Here is an 18,195-nt window from a genome sequence, read left to right as displayed (position 1 = left end):
CCCCAAAGGCAAGGGGCTTGGGGTATCTATGGGATAAAGAATAAAGAAGCAGGGCAGTATGAGGCATGGGGAGCATGAGGAAAGGTGATTGGAAAAAGCTGTGCTCATCGTTGTTCTGAGCTGGCGTAACTAGGCTACGGGGCTCAGCACATTCTCAGGCTGTGGTTTTCGGCCCTCTGATGGCAGGAGGTCAAAAGGCATTGGCCCAGGTGGAAGATCGGTGGTCCTCTCCAGTCTTAACCAGCTCAGCCTAACTAGACACAGCTGATTCCAAGTTCCTGGACAGTACCCGGGGCAAACATCTTATTGCTTATGCTACATGCTATTTGGAGGACGTGCAAGTGTTCAAGCCACCTTGAGGAGTGAAGACAGGATTTGACTAATCCTTACACACGGTTTCACCTCCAGATGAGCAGAAGAGGCCTGTAGGCTGAATCTGGCTCCTGGCACCTGGAATTGGAGGCAGATGGTTTAAAAACAGGCTCTCCCGCCCTCTGTGTTATCTTAGGCAGATAGACTATTGAACCTTCCTGTGCCTGTTTCTCCACCAGCAGCATGGGGACACTCAGGGTCCCTCTCTTGGGGGCTGTTATGGGGGTTCAGTGCGCTATAGATGCATGCACAGGCACACGGGAGACACCCAGTGTGTGTTAGCTTCATGCTTACTTTTATTAGGAGACCAGTATTGTTAGAAGATTTCTGGTTTGGACAACAAATTAGATAGGCGGTCATTACTATAGTTTATGCAACAGCAATTCACATTACCATTTGCAAAAAAGCAGTTGGTTGTCCAATGGGGATTCTAAACATCCATTTACCATGAGCTACTGAACAGATACTTTACACAGTAACTACTTCAAGTACTATTTAAGATCAATTCTCTATGTTGTCTTAAGCAGTTGTTAACCCCCAGTTTCGTGAATAGTACCAAGTCAGTCACTTGAACATCAGCTAGAGCAATCTATTTCACTTAGCGAGCCTAAAGCTATAGTTCAACAATTTTATTTACTGTTCTATGACAAAAATTACTCTCAACAGCTATGCCCTGGATAAGTAATCAGCTAAAGCTAGTTTGACTGACCAAATCTGATTTACTGAGTTAATAAGCCAGTTGATTTAGAAAGGTCTAATGCATATTTTATCCTCATCCATTCAGCATTAAACTGTTTCCCATGCCTAAAATGTCTTTTTCCCCATTCGTACATATCCAGATTCCTACTTCTGTGCCGTAGGGCTTGGCTGAACTACAACTGCCTTTAGTGACACTTTTCTCGCCTGCACAATTGGAGATAATTTTAGTCTCCTCAAGACTCCCACGGGGTTACCTCTGTTGTGGCACTTGACGATTTGGTGGCATATTTTACTTTATTTTATTTTAAATAGCCTTCCACTACTCCGTGCACATCAAACAGTAAATGCTTTCTCCTAGTAAACGTGTATAACAATTTTCTGAACTCTTCTGCTCTGGGCAAGATTCATAAATACACCAGGCAAACATAGTGAAAGAGGAGACAGTACTTGTGTTATATTCAGTTGGGTCTTGATACCTAAGTGTGACTCTTAACCAAGGATTATGCAGTAAGTAAGGACACAGGTTAAAGTTGTTTAGAGTGTGTCCTAAAGTCTCACTGGCAGAATTTAAATCTCTACTCTGGAAATTGTAGACCTGAGACAAATTACTTCCCTAAACTTCATTTCCTACATCTGAGAAAGATAATAGTATCTACCTTGTAGTAGACTGAATAGTACCATTGCCCCCAAATGTCCACCTTCTAATCCCCAGAACCTATGAATGTCAGCTTAAATGGCAGAAGGGACTTTGCCAATGGGATGAAAGTAAGGGTTTTGAGATGGGGAGATTCTTCTGGACTACCTGGATGGACCCAGATGTAACCACTGGTGTTCTCGTAAGAGAGAGGCAGAGGGAGTGTTTACTCCAAAGAGAATGTGATGATGAAGTTGGGGTTGGATTGATGTGGCCAGAAGTCAAGGAATGCTGTCAAGGAAACAGATTCTCCCTTAGAGCCTCTAGAAGGTGGATGGACGGCCTTGTCACCTCCTGGTTCCAGCCCAGGGAAACTGGTTTTGGACCTCTGTCTTCCAGAACCATAAGAGAATGAGTGTGTTTGGTTTTACGCGAGCTCATTGGTAGTCATTTGTTACAGCAGCCATAGGGAACTAATGCGTACCTCATAGGAACTATTTCTCCAATTAAAATGTGTGACTGGAAACACACTTGGTGGCATGTCTGACACACGGTAGGTATGCTAGCTACTGTGGGTAGTTCTTGGAAACTAAAGCCTTGGTTTTTGAGGAATCATCCAAACCAGTACAATGGTTGCCATGTTTCTCCTTGTTCATCCTGGTGACAAACCTGTAGAGAGAGCTCCATCCTTTCCCACGGGACGCCCACCCCTAGTGCTTACAGGGAAGAGGTTATGTCTCACTTCAGGCACCTTCCTCTTTTCCTTTCTACTTTTTTTCCCATTAATCTTCATCCAGCTGGCCTTTCTAAGTTAAGAAAACAAAACGAAACAAAACCATTTCTCAATGGATTCAGATGCTACCCCAAGTTAATATTCCAACCATGTTCTTGTTCTTCCGGGTCTCATCACCAGAAATTTCTGAGCTGAAATCCTCTCTAGTTTCCAGGATCAGTCACTTTCTAATTTCTCCCTTCTCAAGTTCAGAGTCTTGTCAGTTTAGTCCCTTCCCTAACCACAACATCTATTAAGGTGACACAGCAAAGTGATGAAAGTCTAGACGGTCTGGTTTTCATCCTGGGTTTCTGCCCGCTACTTACTGTGTGGCATTAGACAAGCTATTCAACCCCTCTGGGCCTCAGTTTCCCCCCAAAAAGGTGAATATTATGAACATTACCTACCTATAGGGTTGCCATTATGAGGATTAAGTGAGTTAATATTTGCTAAGCACTTAGAATATTACTTGTTACAGTCTAAGCACTACAGTTGTGCTTGTTAATAATAATAAATGCAATTCCAAGCGTATAACTTACTCAACTTTCTGTCATAACTTTGAAGTGTTGGTCTCTCTGTTGGCCAGCGTTGCAGGTAAATGAGTCGAGGCATGGGCTGAGGCATTGCTACCAGTGCGTGGTGTGTTCCCAGAACTAGGAACAGCCGTGTGAAATAGGTAGTGGTTCTACTTGGAGACGGGGCAGACTGGAAAATGACAGCCCTGGAGGTGTGTCCATAGGTTTGCTGTCAGAGCTGCTGCCTGCTGAAGCACTGATGCCGGCCTAAGCTGTAAATGGGGCGGGGGGGGTGCTGGGGGAAAACAGGGGCAGAATGGAAAGGGAAAACAGGGGAAGAACGGAAAAAGATAGCCTAGGGAGGAGGTGTGGTGTCCATAGCTTCGGGGTCAGAGGTGCTGCCTGCTGCAGCACCGATGCCACCCGAAGCCGTAGACGGGGGGCTGGGGAAAAGAGGGGCAGAATGGAAAGGGAAAACGGGGGCAGAGCGGAAAACGAAAGCCCGGGAAGGAGGTGTGGTGTCCATGGGTTCGGGGTCAGAGGTGCTGCCTGCTGCAGCACCAGTGACACCCGAAGCCGTAGACGGGGTGCTGGGGAAAAGAGGGGCAGAATGGAAAGGGAAAACGGGGGCAGAGCGGAAAACGAAAGCCCGGGAAGGAGGTGTGGTGTCCATGGGTTCGGGGTCAGAGGTGCTGCCTGCTGCAGCACCAGTGACACCCGAAGCCGTAGACGGGGTGCTGGGGAAAAGAGGGGCAGAATGGAAAGGGAAAACAGGGGCAGAACGGAAAACGGAAGACCGGGAAGAAGGTGTGGTGTCCATCGCTTTGGGGTGAGATGGGCTGCCTGTCTGATCTGAGAAAAGCAAGCGAAAGTGGGAGAGCTTCTCCCTAGCTGCTAACTCTTCTCAAGGTCTAGCACGCACTGAACACTGGCCGGCTCAGCCTGGGTCTTGCCATTGCATTGTACGTGTCACAGAGCAAGGGCGGGCGGGTCAGGGGGTGGGCTGGGGGCCCCACCCAGGCCCAGCCCCTGGAGAAACCCGGCCCGAGGGCAAAGAGCCCGAGCCCTTCTGGACTTTCTAGCGGCTGGGACTTGTCGCTGTGGGTGGCAGGTGTTTGGCACCGGATGGGCCACCATGCGGAGACTGTTGGGGACTGTGGAAGCCTTCTCCTCCAGAGCTCACCCTGCCTGGGCACCGGCTCTGCAGACCCCTCAGCCCTGGGTATGTATCGGCCAGCCCTTCCCCGCAACGGGGCCCAGAGGCCAGAGCCTGCCCAGAGCTGAGGGCAGGAGGCACCCAGAGCTTGCCAGGCTGTGGCCCGCCTCCTCCGTGGACCTCCCCAGCTCGTCCGCGAGCCCTGGAGACAGGAGCAGGAGCGCCTTCTCCAGGGCTGCTGAGCTGCCAGCATCACCATGAGCCAGGCGGTGAAGGGTTTCTGAGCAGGGGATGCAGAGCCCTGACCCGACTGGATGCTGCACCCCACGATGTCCCTTCCTGGCAGGTAGGTTCTGTCTTCACTTGTTTTTCGAAATTTGGTAAAAGAACATTTAAACCTTCGACTGTTCTTCAGGGTGTGCAGATGGTAGTGGCTTAGCCGGGATTCGAAGCAAGCCTGTGTGATTCCAGAGCTCGTGCTGTGGACTCTGGTGCCTCCTTATCATATATGCTTCGTGTGTTACTTTTTCTTTTGTTTCTTGAAGTCCTTATGATACTTAGCCCTAAGTGCCATACCTGTAATGAACACGTACACTGCCCTGTAGGAGGTGTTCTTTTGTTCAACGCGTGAATTGGTCATCCACCACACTGGGTTCTAATCTCAGAAGATAGGTCAGGGACCACCAGTTGTCAGCATAGCACCATCCCACATTTCTAATTGAGGCTTGCAGCCTAGATTTTTCCCTTTGGTCTAGTTTGAAGGATCCAGGTATGTAAAGCTTATATTCTAGATAAATCAGGGGCTATCCTGAAAGGAATTCATCAGTGAATTATTCTGTATGGATTAGAAGCCAGTTTCTCTGGCCTTCCTGGAGTATATCCAGTAAGGCATCTCATTCATGTCTAGAAAGCAAATATATCGTTTATTGCAACTTCAGCATGGAGCGATGTATTGGTTTAAAATAAAGTACGAGCAACACAGTTTGGTCATTGTGAGTATGCCGGCTGGGTCCACTCTTTACTACACATATGTAACTCTAGAGCTTCTTATGCCCCATAGAGGAGACATACTCTTGTGTGTCTAGGACAAGGGAAACGTGTGTTGTTATTCAGGAGCTGGAAGCTACAGCATGACAGGAAAGAATTGAAAAATCCTGGTCTTGGTCTACACGTCACTTTACCTTGTTCGAATCTTGTTTCTTTGGCTTGCTTCATTGGAGCATTTTCTCTCTCCTGGGACTGACATTGTGTGTTATATATCAGGCATGTAACATGTAGAAGTTTCAGAACCCAGGATCATATAGATCAGTAAAAATTTATATATTTTTGTTTAAAATCTATTTAAAATCACACTGGGCATAATTCATACATTCCAAAAGTAGTTTGACCCTCTGCTCATGAGATTCTTTTTATGGTATGTCGAAGCAAATTTGGACTTCCATCCCCAATAAACTTTGAGGTTGGAGGACACAAAAGCTTTTGCTCAGACCTAAATTCTGTCTGAAAAAAAAGGGTAACTATTATAAGCCCTTTCTAACCTCTCCAGGAGCAGAAATGATTTACAGCTATGGCATTGAACCATAATTTCTTGATCTCATTTGAGAAGAGTTCAGTAAGAAACAGTGTCTTGATTTTTGTTTGTTGGTTCCCTGTGTTCTTGTCTTGCGTACCAACAATCCACTGTAATACATGAGTGAGTATGGCAGCAGGCTGAGTGTTCCCTGGAGCTCATTAAATGAACGTTTTTTCCTAAAATGACTTTTGTCTCCTTGTTTTCAGCCCCTCTTCTTTCCTCTGTCCTTTACTATAAGCAGGGCTCAGCAAAAGCTGACTGGCTTTGTGCAGACCCTACTTAGGGTAGTCTTTTCTTCATTATTTTATTCATGGCCCCTCCATTTCATTGTTTGCCTTCTCGAAATGTGTTGAAATCTTTCTGTGGTTGATGACTTCCACAATGTCTTGGCTTTTATTGGTTGATTGATTTTGGTATTTCTACAGTTTTATTTAAACATGGTTTCAGGGGGACCAGAAAGTAAATATATTTCCTAGTCTGCCATCTTGAGCTGAAAATCCCTGTGGATTTTAGCATCCAATGTTCCCTTGGGTAAAAAACCCAACCTTGGCATTAATAGATGTACACACACGATTTCAGCTTTTCTTGAGCAATCACTAAGGGTTTAATATGCGGTCACTTCTAATGGGAAAATAGTAACTATCTCATGGCGTTGATTTGAGGATTAACTTAGATAATGGACAAGAAAATGCTTTGTAAGGTTTTAAAATCTATAAAAAATGTTTTTTGTTATTATTTGATTTGTTGCTGTTTCAGCTTTAGTTGACAGTTGTTTGTGACCTTGCTTATGTGAGAAAATGCCTTCTGGTTTATTGTTTTGTAAGCCAGATTATATTTTTCAATAGCTCAATGGAAATGGCATCATTTGTGAAGTTGAAGGGTGAAGGCATAAATGTTTCTTGACATTTGAATCAACTGTTGGTCTTCTGGGGCTTGTCCTTATTCTCCTGCAGTCTCTAATCAACATGGCATCCAGAGAGATCCTGTTAAAACATAAGTCAGATCATGTCACTCCAGTCTCTTCAATGGCTTCTTCACAGGAAAAGCAAAGTCCTCAAAGTGCCTCCACAGCCCTAGAGATCTGGGCCTCTGTTTCCTCTCTGACTGTTTCCTTCTCCTCTCCACTTTGCTCCCTCTGTTTTCCACACACTGACATCCTTTCTGCTCCTTGGATACTCCAAGCCCACTCTTGCCTCATTGCCTTTCCATCTGACTGTTCCCTCTGCTTGTACTATTCACTTCCCAGATATGCACCTTGCTCCCTCTCACAACCTTAGGTTCCCTCTTAAATTTTATCTTCCCCAGAAAGCCCTCAGTGATCACTTAGTTTCAGATCGCAGCCCCCTCCTACCAGCTAACAATCTCCATCCCCCTTCCCTGCTTGCTGTTTTTCTCCAGCACTTACCTGATATACTAGTTATTCTACCCATTTATTCAATTTTTATTTACGTACTTACACTTACGATTTTATATTTGCTTCTTTACTTTTGTCTCTCCCCTCAGCTCGAGAGAGGCTATATTCATCTGTGTTAATCACTGCTGTGTTTCCTGAACATGCCTAGAAAACATACTGAAGAAGGGTGCCTGAAATTTGGTAAGGGAGCCATCAATTTTCTTGGCTGAATGAAGAAATACGTTCATAAATTAATGAACACATCTCTGGGGTTTCTGAATTAAGGACTAATGAATGGGAAGAGGAAGGCAAATGGTTGGGACAGGGTACTGCAAGAAGTAGTATTTGGAGTACTCTGATAGCTGTCCTAATAGATAACATTTTGTTCATTTAAATAGTTTTAACGAGAGAGCTGGGAACTAGGGACACACAGCATCGAGGTTTTATAATGCATTCTGTAGAGTTCTTTTCAAGTGTGTTCAAATATCATTGAAAATATATGCATGCATATAAACCTCTGTTACTTTATTTAGTGCTTTACAAGAGCCCCTCAAGGAAGGGGTAGTAGCAACTATCAGTATCCTTCCTTTATGATGAGCTTAGTTTATTCAAAATTACATCCTAATTTATTTGTAACTGTGAAACTAGACGTAGTTATTTAGTAGACCCTCCCTAGAAACCTATGACGTTAATGAAACCAACAGAAATGTGTTCAGCTTCCAGTGATACACACACTACAGACTCAATTATGTGTCATCCATTTTAATGAAGGGAAGAAGTGATTTAACAAACACAGAGCAAACAAACAGAATGAAGTTTTGTCCTCCATTAATATTAGTAATGGATAAAGTGGGCTCCAACGCCTTCAAGGTAGCTTGAGAGCCATCATCTCTGTGTGATGGGAAGGGGGATGCTCGGCCAGGATGTCTTTCCGTGTGACTGAGAAAACTTTCCATAATATATAATGATGCTTACTGAAACGGATGTGGGGCATTTGGGTAATTAGGAATCCGTTAGCATATTTTTCCGGAAGCCTTGACTACAAAACGAAGATAGTAGATTTGGACACTTGCAGCTCTGCAGAAGTTGTTTGGGTATTCATCTTTATGCCGAATGAAGTAAGCTTATTTCATCTCTGCAGCTTCCCATATACCATTTTCCCACCTCTGTTTTGTGTTTGGAAAGACTTTTAGAAATTCAAACTCAAGTTAAAAAGTGAGTGACGGGCTTCCCTGGTGGCTCAGTGGTTGAGAGTCCGCCTGGCGACGCAGGGGACACGGGTTCGTGCTCCGGTCCGGGAAGATCCCACATGCCGCGGAGCGGCTAGGCCCGTGAGCCATGACCGCTGAGCCTGCGCTCCACGACGGGAGAGGCCACAGCAGTGAGAGGCCCGTGTACCGCAAAAAAAAAAAAAAAAAGAAAGAAAAGAAAAGAAAAGAAAGTGAGTGACAACTTAAATGATATATGGAATATTTTGCTGACTTACAAGAGCATGCAGAATTAAATATGACCCAGTTGAAATGTTAATTTTATTTTAATGTGTATATTGGGGTGGAGTCTTAAAGGTGCCAGAAAACAAGCATTCACCCATCCTGTTTGGAACTGCAGCACACACGCACCTTCAGTTACCAGTTCTGTTCATTCCACAGAATCATCTTGGGAAAACGTACTGTTTTCTGTGTACCTGGTATATATCTTAATTAGTTTGAAGAATTTCCCAAATAACCTGTTAATATGTAGTTCTCCAATTCCAGTCTTGCCACGTCCTGTACCAGTGACACAGCAGATAGGAGTTTTATTTCTCTTTCTTTCTCCGGGTTGTGGAGAACCCAACGAAAGAACAATGGAATGGCATCAAAGAGATCAGGGTTCTTGACTCAGGTTTACCGTAAAATAATAGTGTCCTCTTGGGAAAATTATAGTTATTCTAGGCCCCTTTCCTTTTCTTTACTTTGACAGAGCTGCACTAGATGACCCCAAGTAACACTGCGCTCTTTGCAGTAGTAGCTTAGACGTTATTGGTTTTCTGAAACAAATGAAGACAGTGACACAGGAAACTGTGCAACATCTCTGTAACTGTGTTTTCTTAGAGTTGCCTCCATTTTTCAGATGATGAGATGGCTGAGCACAGAAGTAGGTGTTTTGACCAGAGGTTCCAGAGTAGATGGAACTGAACCACAAGTTTCCTTCATTCCTGAAGCTCACTTAGCCGAAACATAGGCTTCTGAATACTAAGCTGTAAAGCATATTATCAGTATGCTTTAAAAGAAGCGGTTCTTCTAGGATTTCTAATGAATAGCAGGCGGTTTTGAAATTCTTAGAAGATCATCGAATTTTGTGAGATTTACAGCTCTATTTTCCTGTCGAGCAAGTTGTATCAGTGCCAGACAATCATCTGAGCTTCTGGATGCTTCTCTGAACCTCTTGAATTTTTCTTCTTGCTATCTGAAATTCATGCCAGATAAGCCTTTTTGTAGAGGGCGTGTACAGACTTGTCTATTTTCATATAAGAAAGCGATGCAGTGAGCCAGGTCGGGGGTTAAGCCCTCATTCTCAGAGTGGTATTGAGCTCCTGGTGAAATATAATCCTCCTTTCCTCAGAATAGAAAAGCAGTTATCTCAAGTTTTTAATGCCATTAACTATTTATACATTTATGTATAATACATATATTTATTGTACCTACGAGGTGTGCTCTCTTTGGGAAGTACAAAGCTGTTTGAGACGTAAGTTGTTCTTTTTTTTGTTTTCCCACAAATACTGTGACCCTTTGAGCAGGAAGGTCTATGTTTTACTAACATCTAGAACAAGCAGCTAACACGGTGTCTAAGATGTAGTCAATAAATATGAAATAGGTAAATGAACACATTTTTAAGGAAGGGCCAGGACATGAACAAATAGAAAATTTTCATTTTCAGTCACAAAGCCACAACAGACATAAAAATGATACAGACAACAAGTGCTACGGTCATTCAAAGAAGGCATAGAATTGATACAACAAGGATCTCCTCTATGGCACAGGGAACTGTACTCAATATTTTGTAGTAACTTACAAGGGAAAAGAATCTGAAAACGGAATCACTGTGCCGTACACCTGAAACGGACACGACATTGTAAATCAACTATATTTCAATTAACAAACAGACAACAGCAACAACAAAAAACCAAAGAGGTCACAGAAGTTCTTATGAGATTCCAGAAGAGAAGAGAAGCCAAATGAGGACGGGGAGAGGCAGCTTTTGAATCAGTTCAGAGGAGAAGTCACAGAGGAACTAGTCATTTGATCTGAACTTGAGATTAAGATTAAGATGAATTAATCTGAATTAATTAAGATTGCAACACAGGGATATTACAGATGAAGGTAATCACATAAACTTACTATACTGAAACTTGCAGAGGTTATGAGTGTTGTTCAAGATCCCAAAGCAAGTGCATTGTGGAATCAGAATTTTAAGTGAGGCCTAATGAACTAAAAACAAACAGACACAGAAACAAGCCCTTCCTGTGACACCACGTTGCCTTTGAAGTCGTTTTTTTTTTTTGGTGGGTTGGCAGAAACTGGTTCCAGTGTTTCTTGCAGGAATGACTGGCCATAGGACTGGGCGTCGTAGCTTCCTGCCAGGCGGCCGAAGGTCGCAGGCAGGTGGGTCACTGGGACACAGGCGGAGGGGCTCCTGCCCGCCCCCCTGGCCGCTCAGTGCCCCTGCCCCAGAGCGGGGGTGGGGGCCTCAAAGCAGCCTTGTCTGAGTCCCCTGCCACTAGAGAGAGTATTGGCCCAACACTTGTAGAAAACGGGGACCTTGCTGGCAGTTCAGTGGAGGGACACAAATAAATCTTTGCCGACTTTCTGCTGAAGCTCACGAGGGTTCACTCCTAAGCCTCTTACAAGGTCAGCTGCCGAGGCTGCGAGAGATGAGTCGGGGCTCTCCCTCCACCACGGGGAGATCGCTGGTTAAAGCGCTCACGAGGGAGTGGACCGCGTGTCCGCACCGACACGCATGGGCAGACCTCGTCGATGCCTTCTGTCCGGGGTATGAAGCCCTCTCCTGCCTCTTCCAGGCTCTCTAGAAAGCATGTGCAGAGCCTCCCACTCCACCCTCGGACTCCGTGGGCCACAGCTGGAGGGACCAGCCAAGGAACCGTGGCAGGAAGAGGCCAGAGGGCAGCGGGCCTCGGCCGGAGCCCGTCAGTCGGTCCCCATTCAACCACCACCAGACGATCCTCTTGACCTGGGCAGTAGCCGCCAACCGACCGCTAAGGTGAGCCCGGCGCGCGCTTGGCTACCTGGCATGGCTGGGATCCCCAGGATCTCCCGGCAGAGGCGGGCATTCTCCTGGGCCGGGTCCGCGGGCGTCTGCGTGTGCAGGGCCTGAACCACCTTGGCCAGGACGATCTGGCACAGGTTGAAGAGGCCTGGGGGGCGGGAGGAAGGAGACGGGGGGGGCTGGCACCGTGTCCAGGCCGCGCTTTCCAGCCGGGCAGACCGGAAGCCCCCTTCCCTTCCCTCGGTCCGGCCGCATCTGGGTTGGCCTCCCGGGACTTGATGAGATTGTCCAGCAGCTCCTGAGGGACGGTGCTGCCCGTGCCTCACCAAGACTGGCAGCAGCGCCAGGGCCTCACAGGGCACGGCGCCCCCGGCCCCAGAGCCTTCCCTCTGGTTCTCATCACCGGCTGTCACCAGACTTGCATGCAACGTTCTTTTCTCTTCTCTCGTCTTCTTTACGTCCCTCAGCCACGCAATGCGGTGAAGCCCTGACGCTCGCTGCCACGTCGATACACCCTGAGAACACGATGCTCAGCGAGAGAAGTCATACACAGAAGGACACACAGGGCGTGACCCCACTGAGGAGAAACGTCCAAGCAGGTAGATCCACAGAGTCAGCGAGTGGGTTCCTGGTTGTCAGGGGCTGGCGAGGGGACGGAGTGATAGCTAAGGGCGTGAGGGACATTTTCGGGCTGATGGAAATGGTCCGAAGCAGTAGTGACGTCTGTACAGCTCAGTAAACTGTCCCCACACGCCCCGGTGCAGCCTGTGAGAGCATCGCTCTCAGGATGAAGGGCTGACCACAGGAAGACTGAACGAGCGGTGGGTCCTGGGCCCAGACGCTCAGCTGGCGCCCCCCACGTGGGGAAGTCACTGGGACTCGCTGAGCCTCCACGGAGACTGGCAGCAGCCCCCGAGCTCACAGGGCACTGCGCCCCCGGCCCCAGAGCCTTCCCTCTGGTTCTCATCACCGGCTGTCGGCAGACTTGCAGGCAACGTTCCTTTCTTTTCTTTTGTCTTTTTTTAAAGGCAACTCTTGAGTACGTGTATTGAACATGCAGGGAACCAGCCCTGACTCCTTGATCTGGGTCTTCCAGCCTCTAGAGCCTCGAGGACATCCATTTCCGTTATTTACGCGCCCAGTGCCTGGGGTTTGATGATGGAAGCTGACACCGAGGGCGTCACCACGTGCGGGGTGATGTCAGTGAAAGAATCCCGTGGCGAGGGCCTGCCTGAGGACCACGCATGCCCGGGCCCTCCCCGCCCCCTGCCTGCAGCCCTGCGCCTGGGAGCGGAGCTGGTGCATCGCGTGCCCGACGTCGTGGAAGTTGGTCTCCCGCTCATCATGCCACAGCAGTGCGGGCAGGTTGGGCGTAGGCTTGGTGAAGTTGGCCACCATGGCCGCGATGGCGATCTGGCAGCTCCCATCGTGCTGTAGGCAGCCCGGCTGCAGGCCGAAGCAGGCCGCGTGCCCGGACTTCCCCACCCTGCGGAGGGACGTGGATGGGGCCCCGCTTCCACAGAGGAGCCCCGGCCCACGGCCGACAGGTTCCCCCACGCACGCACCGAGGATAGAGGTCAGGTAGAACTTGCCGATGGATGACCTTGCCCGAGGCCGCGTCCCAGACGGTTCAGAGCCTCACGTCTTCTTCGTGACACGTGCTGGTGCCCTCCTCCAGGTCGAAGGTCAGCCCCAGCAGCTCCTGGGAGATGCCCAGCAGCCCGCGTGTGACCGCCTGCGTGGGGAAAGACTCGTTGAGCAGGTACTGGTCCACGTGGTAGCGCGTCTCCTCCCCCTGGTTCATGTAGTAGCGCAGGTCCCAGGCGTTGATGGGGCCGTCAAAGTGCAGGCCCCGCCTCTGGCACTCGGCCTGCTTTAGCTCCAGGATCACGGCCGCTCCTGCTCCCCGAGGGGCTTCAGCTTCTGGGCCAGCTCACCTGCGGGCGGAGGGGAGAGGCTCGGCTACGTCCCTGGGGCGGCCCCCCAGCCACCCCCGACCCCGCGCCCCTCGAGGCAGAATGAAGGGTCTGCGAAGGGGACCCCCAAGGGCTGACACAGTGGGGTCTCAGGCAGCACCACGTCCGGTCAAGGTCCGCCCGACCCCGTCCCCACTGGGACTCAGGGGGAGGCGGTGTTACCTAGGACAGCGGCCACCACCTGGCTGGTCTTGTCCGTGTTCATCTCCAGCACGGAGTCGGCATGCGTGCGGAACCCCAGCAGGCGGGACTTCAGGGCCTGCAGCCTCACCAGCTCCCTGAGGATCACGCAGTTCTCCTGGAACCCAGAGACGGAAGGCGCTGGGGACCGAGGGCCACGCCCTCCCCACGGGCCCCGGGCCAGGTCTCTGCAGGCGGGCAGGGCTCCCAGGCCACTGGCGGGCACAGCCAATCCTCCCCCTCCCTCCTCCTCCTGGCCCGGATTTCTAGACACTTTGGTGCTGTCCTAACACGTGGTCTTTCTTAACACAGGTCCTTTTGGAAGCAGAAACGGCATGAACGTGATGGGCTCTAAGGCCAAGGGCAGGAAGAAATGCGGCCAGGCTCTCCAGGAGCCACCAAGGGGCCTCCCCGGGCTCAACAAGACCAACACGGCTGCCGTGCAGACAGTAGCTCAACCCCACGGCGCCCGAACACCCAGCCCCTGGACGGTGAGACACCTGTTGCTGCAGGTGGCCCGTGGCTCACGGATGAGGCCCGGCCCCAGGCGTACGCCACCTTCTCGGGGGCCACCTCTCCGGTCTGCAGTGGGGTTCTCCTGGGAGCCCCCAGTCACCACAGGACCAGCGTGGCCTGTCTGTAGCCCAAGAAGGTGGGGACACAAGACCGTCCCCCGGGCCCCCCGCATCACCCGCGAGGCCGAGCGAGCACCAGTGGTGTCTGCGGGGAAGATGAAGGGCTCACGCACAGCCCCCATCTACAGAAGCACAGACTGCAGCCACGTGCGCTGTGGAACAAACACAAGTGTCCGTGCAGGACCCGATGTCTGAATGTCAAGGCCATGCCCGGGCCACAGTGAGAAGGTGCATCCCCCATGCAAGCCACAGAGAGGGGATGGGGGGGCCATCTGCGATTCTGAGCTCCTCGGGCATCACCCCAGAGGGAGAGGGAGAGGGAGAGAGGTAGACAGAAGTACAGAGGGAGAGAAAGAGAGAGGGAGGGAGAGACGTCTCTCCCTTCCCTGGGGGTTCTCTAGTGCAGCCAAGGCTGAAAACCACTGCATTTTGGGAGATGGGTCCTCGTGGAAGAGTTAAATAGTCGCTCATGGCATTATCGACACATACTAAAAAGGCCCCAAATCTTGGGGAGTCAGGGAGAGGAGTGTCGGCTGCCTCGTAAACGAGGAGAGATTGGGCATCAGAGGAGGTGCCTGTGCAGCCTGCGCCCAGGGCCCCGCAGACTTCATCTCCCAGCGGTGGTCCTGGGCTGGAAGGCAGCGGGGAGGTCAGGCTGTCCAAGCATCGACGTTGACTTCAGGGCTGATCTAAAAGGCGCCTGGTGTTTGTTGAAGCAGAAAAAAGAGAAAGCAGTAGGGAGAGGATGGGAGTGGGAGTGGGAGGGGGAGGGAGCCCCCCTCCTCAGCACTTCTACCGCTCTCCCTCTCTCTCTCCCTTTCTCCCTCTCTCCCTCTACCTCGCTGCCTCTCCCTCTCCCTCTCCCTCCATCTCTCCCTCTATCTCTCCCTCTGCCTCTCTCGCTCCCTCTCTCCCTGTCCCTCTTTCCTTGTCCCTCTCTCTCTCTCCCTCCCTCTTTCCCTCCCCCTCTCCCTCTCCCCCTTTCCTTTTCCCTCTCTCTCTCTCCCTCTTTCCCTCCCCCTCTCCCTCTCCCCCTTTCCCTCTCCCTCTCCCCTTCTCCCTCTCTCCCTTCCTCTCCCTGTCCCTCTTTCCTTGTCTCTCTCTCTCTCTCTCTCTCTCTCCCTCTTTCCCTCCCCCTCTCCCTCTCCCTCCACCTCCTTCCCTCTCTGGAGAGGGAAGGAGGTGGAGGTGGAGGGAGAGGGAGAGAGAGATGAAGAGGAAGGGGGGGGAGGGAGAGAGAGGGTGGAGAGGGAGAGGGAGAGACGTCCAGACGTCCAGCTGGAACTGGAACTGCAGATGGGGCCAAACACCACCAGGGTGGCCACACATGTCCAGCTGCCGCCCCAGCCCCCTGAGTCTGGTCACCAGGGCTCTGAGTGTTTGCTCCAGGGACCTGGGGTTCACCCTGTCACCCTGGAGGTCGGGCCTAGACAGCATGGCCCCGGGCTGGACACATAGCGGGAAAAGCATCCCCGCAGGCCAGCTTGTGCGTGCCGATTCAGCTGCCAGATTCTAGAGGCCCGGGATCACCCTGTGGCCCATGAAACCCAGGAGCCAGGAGGGTCTTGCATCGAGATTCCTGTCTGTTGGACTGTAACGTTTATGTAAGGAATCTTGGAAACAGTGGTAACAAGACTGAATTCGAACGAGCTTTAGGATATTATGGACCACTCCGAAGTGTGTGGGTTGCTAAAAACCCTCCCGGCTTCGCTCTTGTTGAAAATGAAGATTCCCCGAGATGCAGCGGTTGCTGTCTGAGAAGTAGACGGGCGAACACTCTGTGGCTGCCGAGTAAGAGTGGACCTGTCGAATGGGGAAAGGAGAAGTCGAAATCGTGGCTGCCTTCTTCTTGGGGGTCGTCGCCCTCGAGATGATTATCGGAGGAGGAGTCCTCCCCCTCGCCACAGATCTCCAAGACGGAGAAGCTTCTCCCGCAGCCGGAGCAGGTCCCTTTAGTAGATATAGGAGAAGAGAGAGATCACTGTCCCAGGAGAGAAACCGCAAGCCGTCCCGATCTTTCTCTAGGTCTCCTAGACGATCCAGGTCAAATGAAAGGAAATAGCAGACCACTTTGCAAGAGGAGTGGTGCACAGGAAATACCTTCATTTGACAGGAGTATGTACAGAAAAGTCAAGTTTCGTTTGAGACTTCCGAAGCTTGATGCACTTTTTAAATGTTTTAGCTGTTCCCGTTTGTCTGTTTCTTGGGACAGTGACACATAAAGGTGTCCTTCTCTGTGGTTTGAAATGGGTCATATGAGGCATGTAATATGAAGAATTGTTTCTTTACAATGCTCTCTTAAGCAGAATTGAATTTGCTTTGAATTTTTGGTCTTGCCTAGACTGATAATAAAACTCTAACTCCTGCCCACCTAAAGTGTGATGTTTATTATCATGGAAACAACACTGGCAAACATTGAAAAGACTTTCTGTAGCTGGGATATGGTATGCAGCTGTAGTTAAGCAAGCAGTCTTTAAAAGGTGCTGTGAACACAAGCCAGCAGGTAGAAATGAAAGCCACACCCTTACCCTAGATTAGAGGTTTAAGAATTCCACTAGTCTTCACACTGGACAAGAGGTTGTCCAGTGAGTTTAGAATCTAAGAAGTTTCAAGGAAGTTAGTTTACCTTTGAGTTAGGTCATAAGTCCCCTCTGTGAGTGCTGTACATGAATACATAGCTCTTTGTAATGTTTTTTGGAAGTTGAGATTATCAAGATACCAATGTCCTGCCAGATTAAGAGTGTATTGTGGAGCTGAACTTTGAGGTACTGTGCAATTCTTTTTTTCATGCTGTCATTTGTAATGTTTTGTGAGACTCCTTGGGATTAAAGTTCTGGTTCCAAAAGGAACAAAGCAAAAAAAAAAGGATCCACCTGCCAATGCAGGGGACACGGGTTTGAGCCCTGGTCCGGGAAGATCCCATGTGCCGCAGATCAACTAAGCCCGTGGGCCACAGCTATTGAGCCTGCGCTCTAGATCCTGGGAGCCACAACTACTGAGCCCCCATACCACAACTACAGAAGCCCGCACATCTAGAGCCCCTGCTCGCCGCAACTAGAGAAAGCCCGTGTGCAGCAGTGAAGACCCAACACAAGAACCAGGAAATCACAGAATAAATGAGAAAAGACAATAAACCTACACCAGCACTGAGATAAAACATCAAATGAAATTATCAGACAGGGGTTTTAAATAAGCTGTCACATAAATGCTTCAATTAGCAATTATGTGTTCCTTGACGGAAAGGGGAAAAATAGAACATGTGAACAAAGAACTAGAAGTTATACAAATAAAAACAAATGAGAACAGTAGAACTGAAAAATACAACAATCAAAAAACTTTGCTCAAGAGTAGAGTGGCGATTACAAAGCACAGAATCATGAACTTAGAAGAGATCAATACAGTGTACCAAATGTACAGAGAAAAATAGGCTGAGGGGTAGAGATGGGAGAAAGAACAGAATCTCAAGAACCTGTAAACAGTAACACAAGCACTAACATTCATATCATCAAAGTTCCAGAATGAAAAAAGAGAGCACGTAGGACTGACAAAGTATTCAGAGAAATAATGACTAAAACGTTCCCAGTTTTTTAGAAGACATATGTACACATTCAAGAATCTGAGCAAATCCAGAGAGGAAAAACACAAAGGTATCCTTGTCAAGACGCGTCATAATTAAACTTCTGAAAAGTAGAGACAAAACAAATCTCGAATGTGGACAGGCAGAAACGATGCGTCACTTATTGAGAAACCAATTCCAATGACAGCATATTTCTTGTCTAAAATTATGGAGTCAGAAGCATTGACATAACATTTTTCAAGTAGGAAGAGAAAAGAACTCTCAGCCACAAATTCACACTTTTTATATCCACTTTCTTGTTTGACTTATATTCATGGACTACTAACTCATCTTTCTATATCCGGGCCTGCCATCACACTTCTCCAAAAATCTAGTCACAGTATTTCCAGAGTGATCTTTCTGAAAAAGAAACAAATTTTTCTTATAAAAATACCTGATTGTGTTATGAAA

The 18,195-nt window shown here is 48.9% G+C and overlaps 1 protein-coding gene and 1 pseudogene across 1 annotated transcript; one reads left to right on the top strand and one right to left on the bottom strand.

Annotated features, from left to right (window-relative positions):
* Window positions 1-3,903: 3,903 nt before the first annotated feature.
* LOC136133543 (thimet oligopeptidase-like) lies at window positions 3,904-13,870 on the bottom strand. The gene is given in 10 exon segments (XM_065890804.1): window positions 3,904-4,605; window positions 10,594-10,763; window positions 11,397-11,530; window positions 11,638-11,698; window positions 11,781-11,892; window positions 12,632-12,863; window positions 12,943-13,270; window positions 13,273-13,314; window positions 13,516-13,651; window positions 13,844-13,870. Coding segments are annotated over 10 exon segments (1,944 nt in total).
* LOC136133542 (serine/arginine-rich splicing factor 3 pseudogene) lies at window positions 13,869-16,230 on the top strand (annotated as a pseudogene).
* Window positions 16,231-18,195: the final 1,965 nt, after the last annotated feature.

Source organism: Phocoena phocoena, chromosome 14 (genome assembly GCF_963924675.1).
Source record: "Phocoena phocoena chromosome 14, mPhoPho1.1, whole genome shotgun sequence".
Taxonomy (NCBI): Eukaryota; Metazoa; Chordata; class Mammalia; order Artiodactyla; family Phocoenidae; genus Phocoena; species Phocoena phocoena.
Note: the sequence above shows the minus strand (reverse complement) of the source record. Positions and strands in the feature narration are given on the sequence as shown.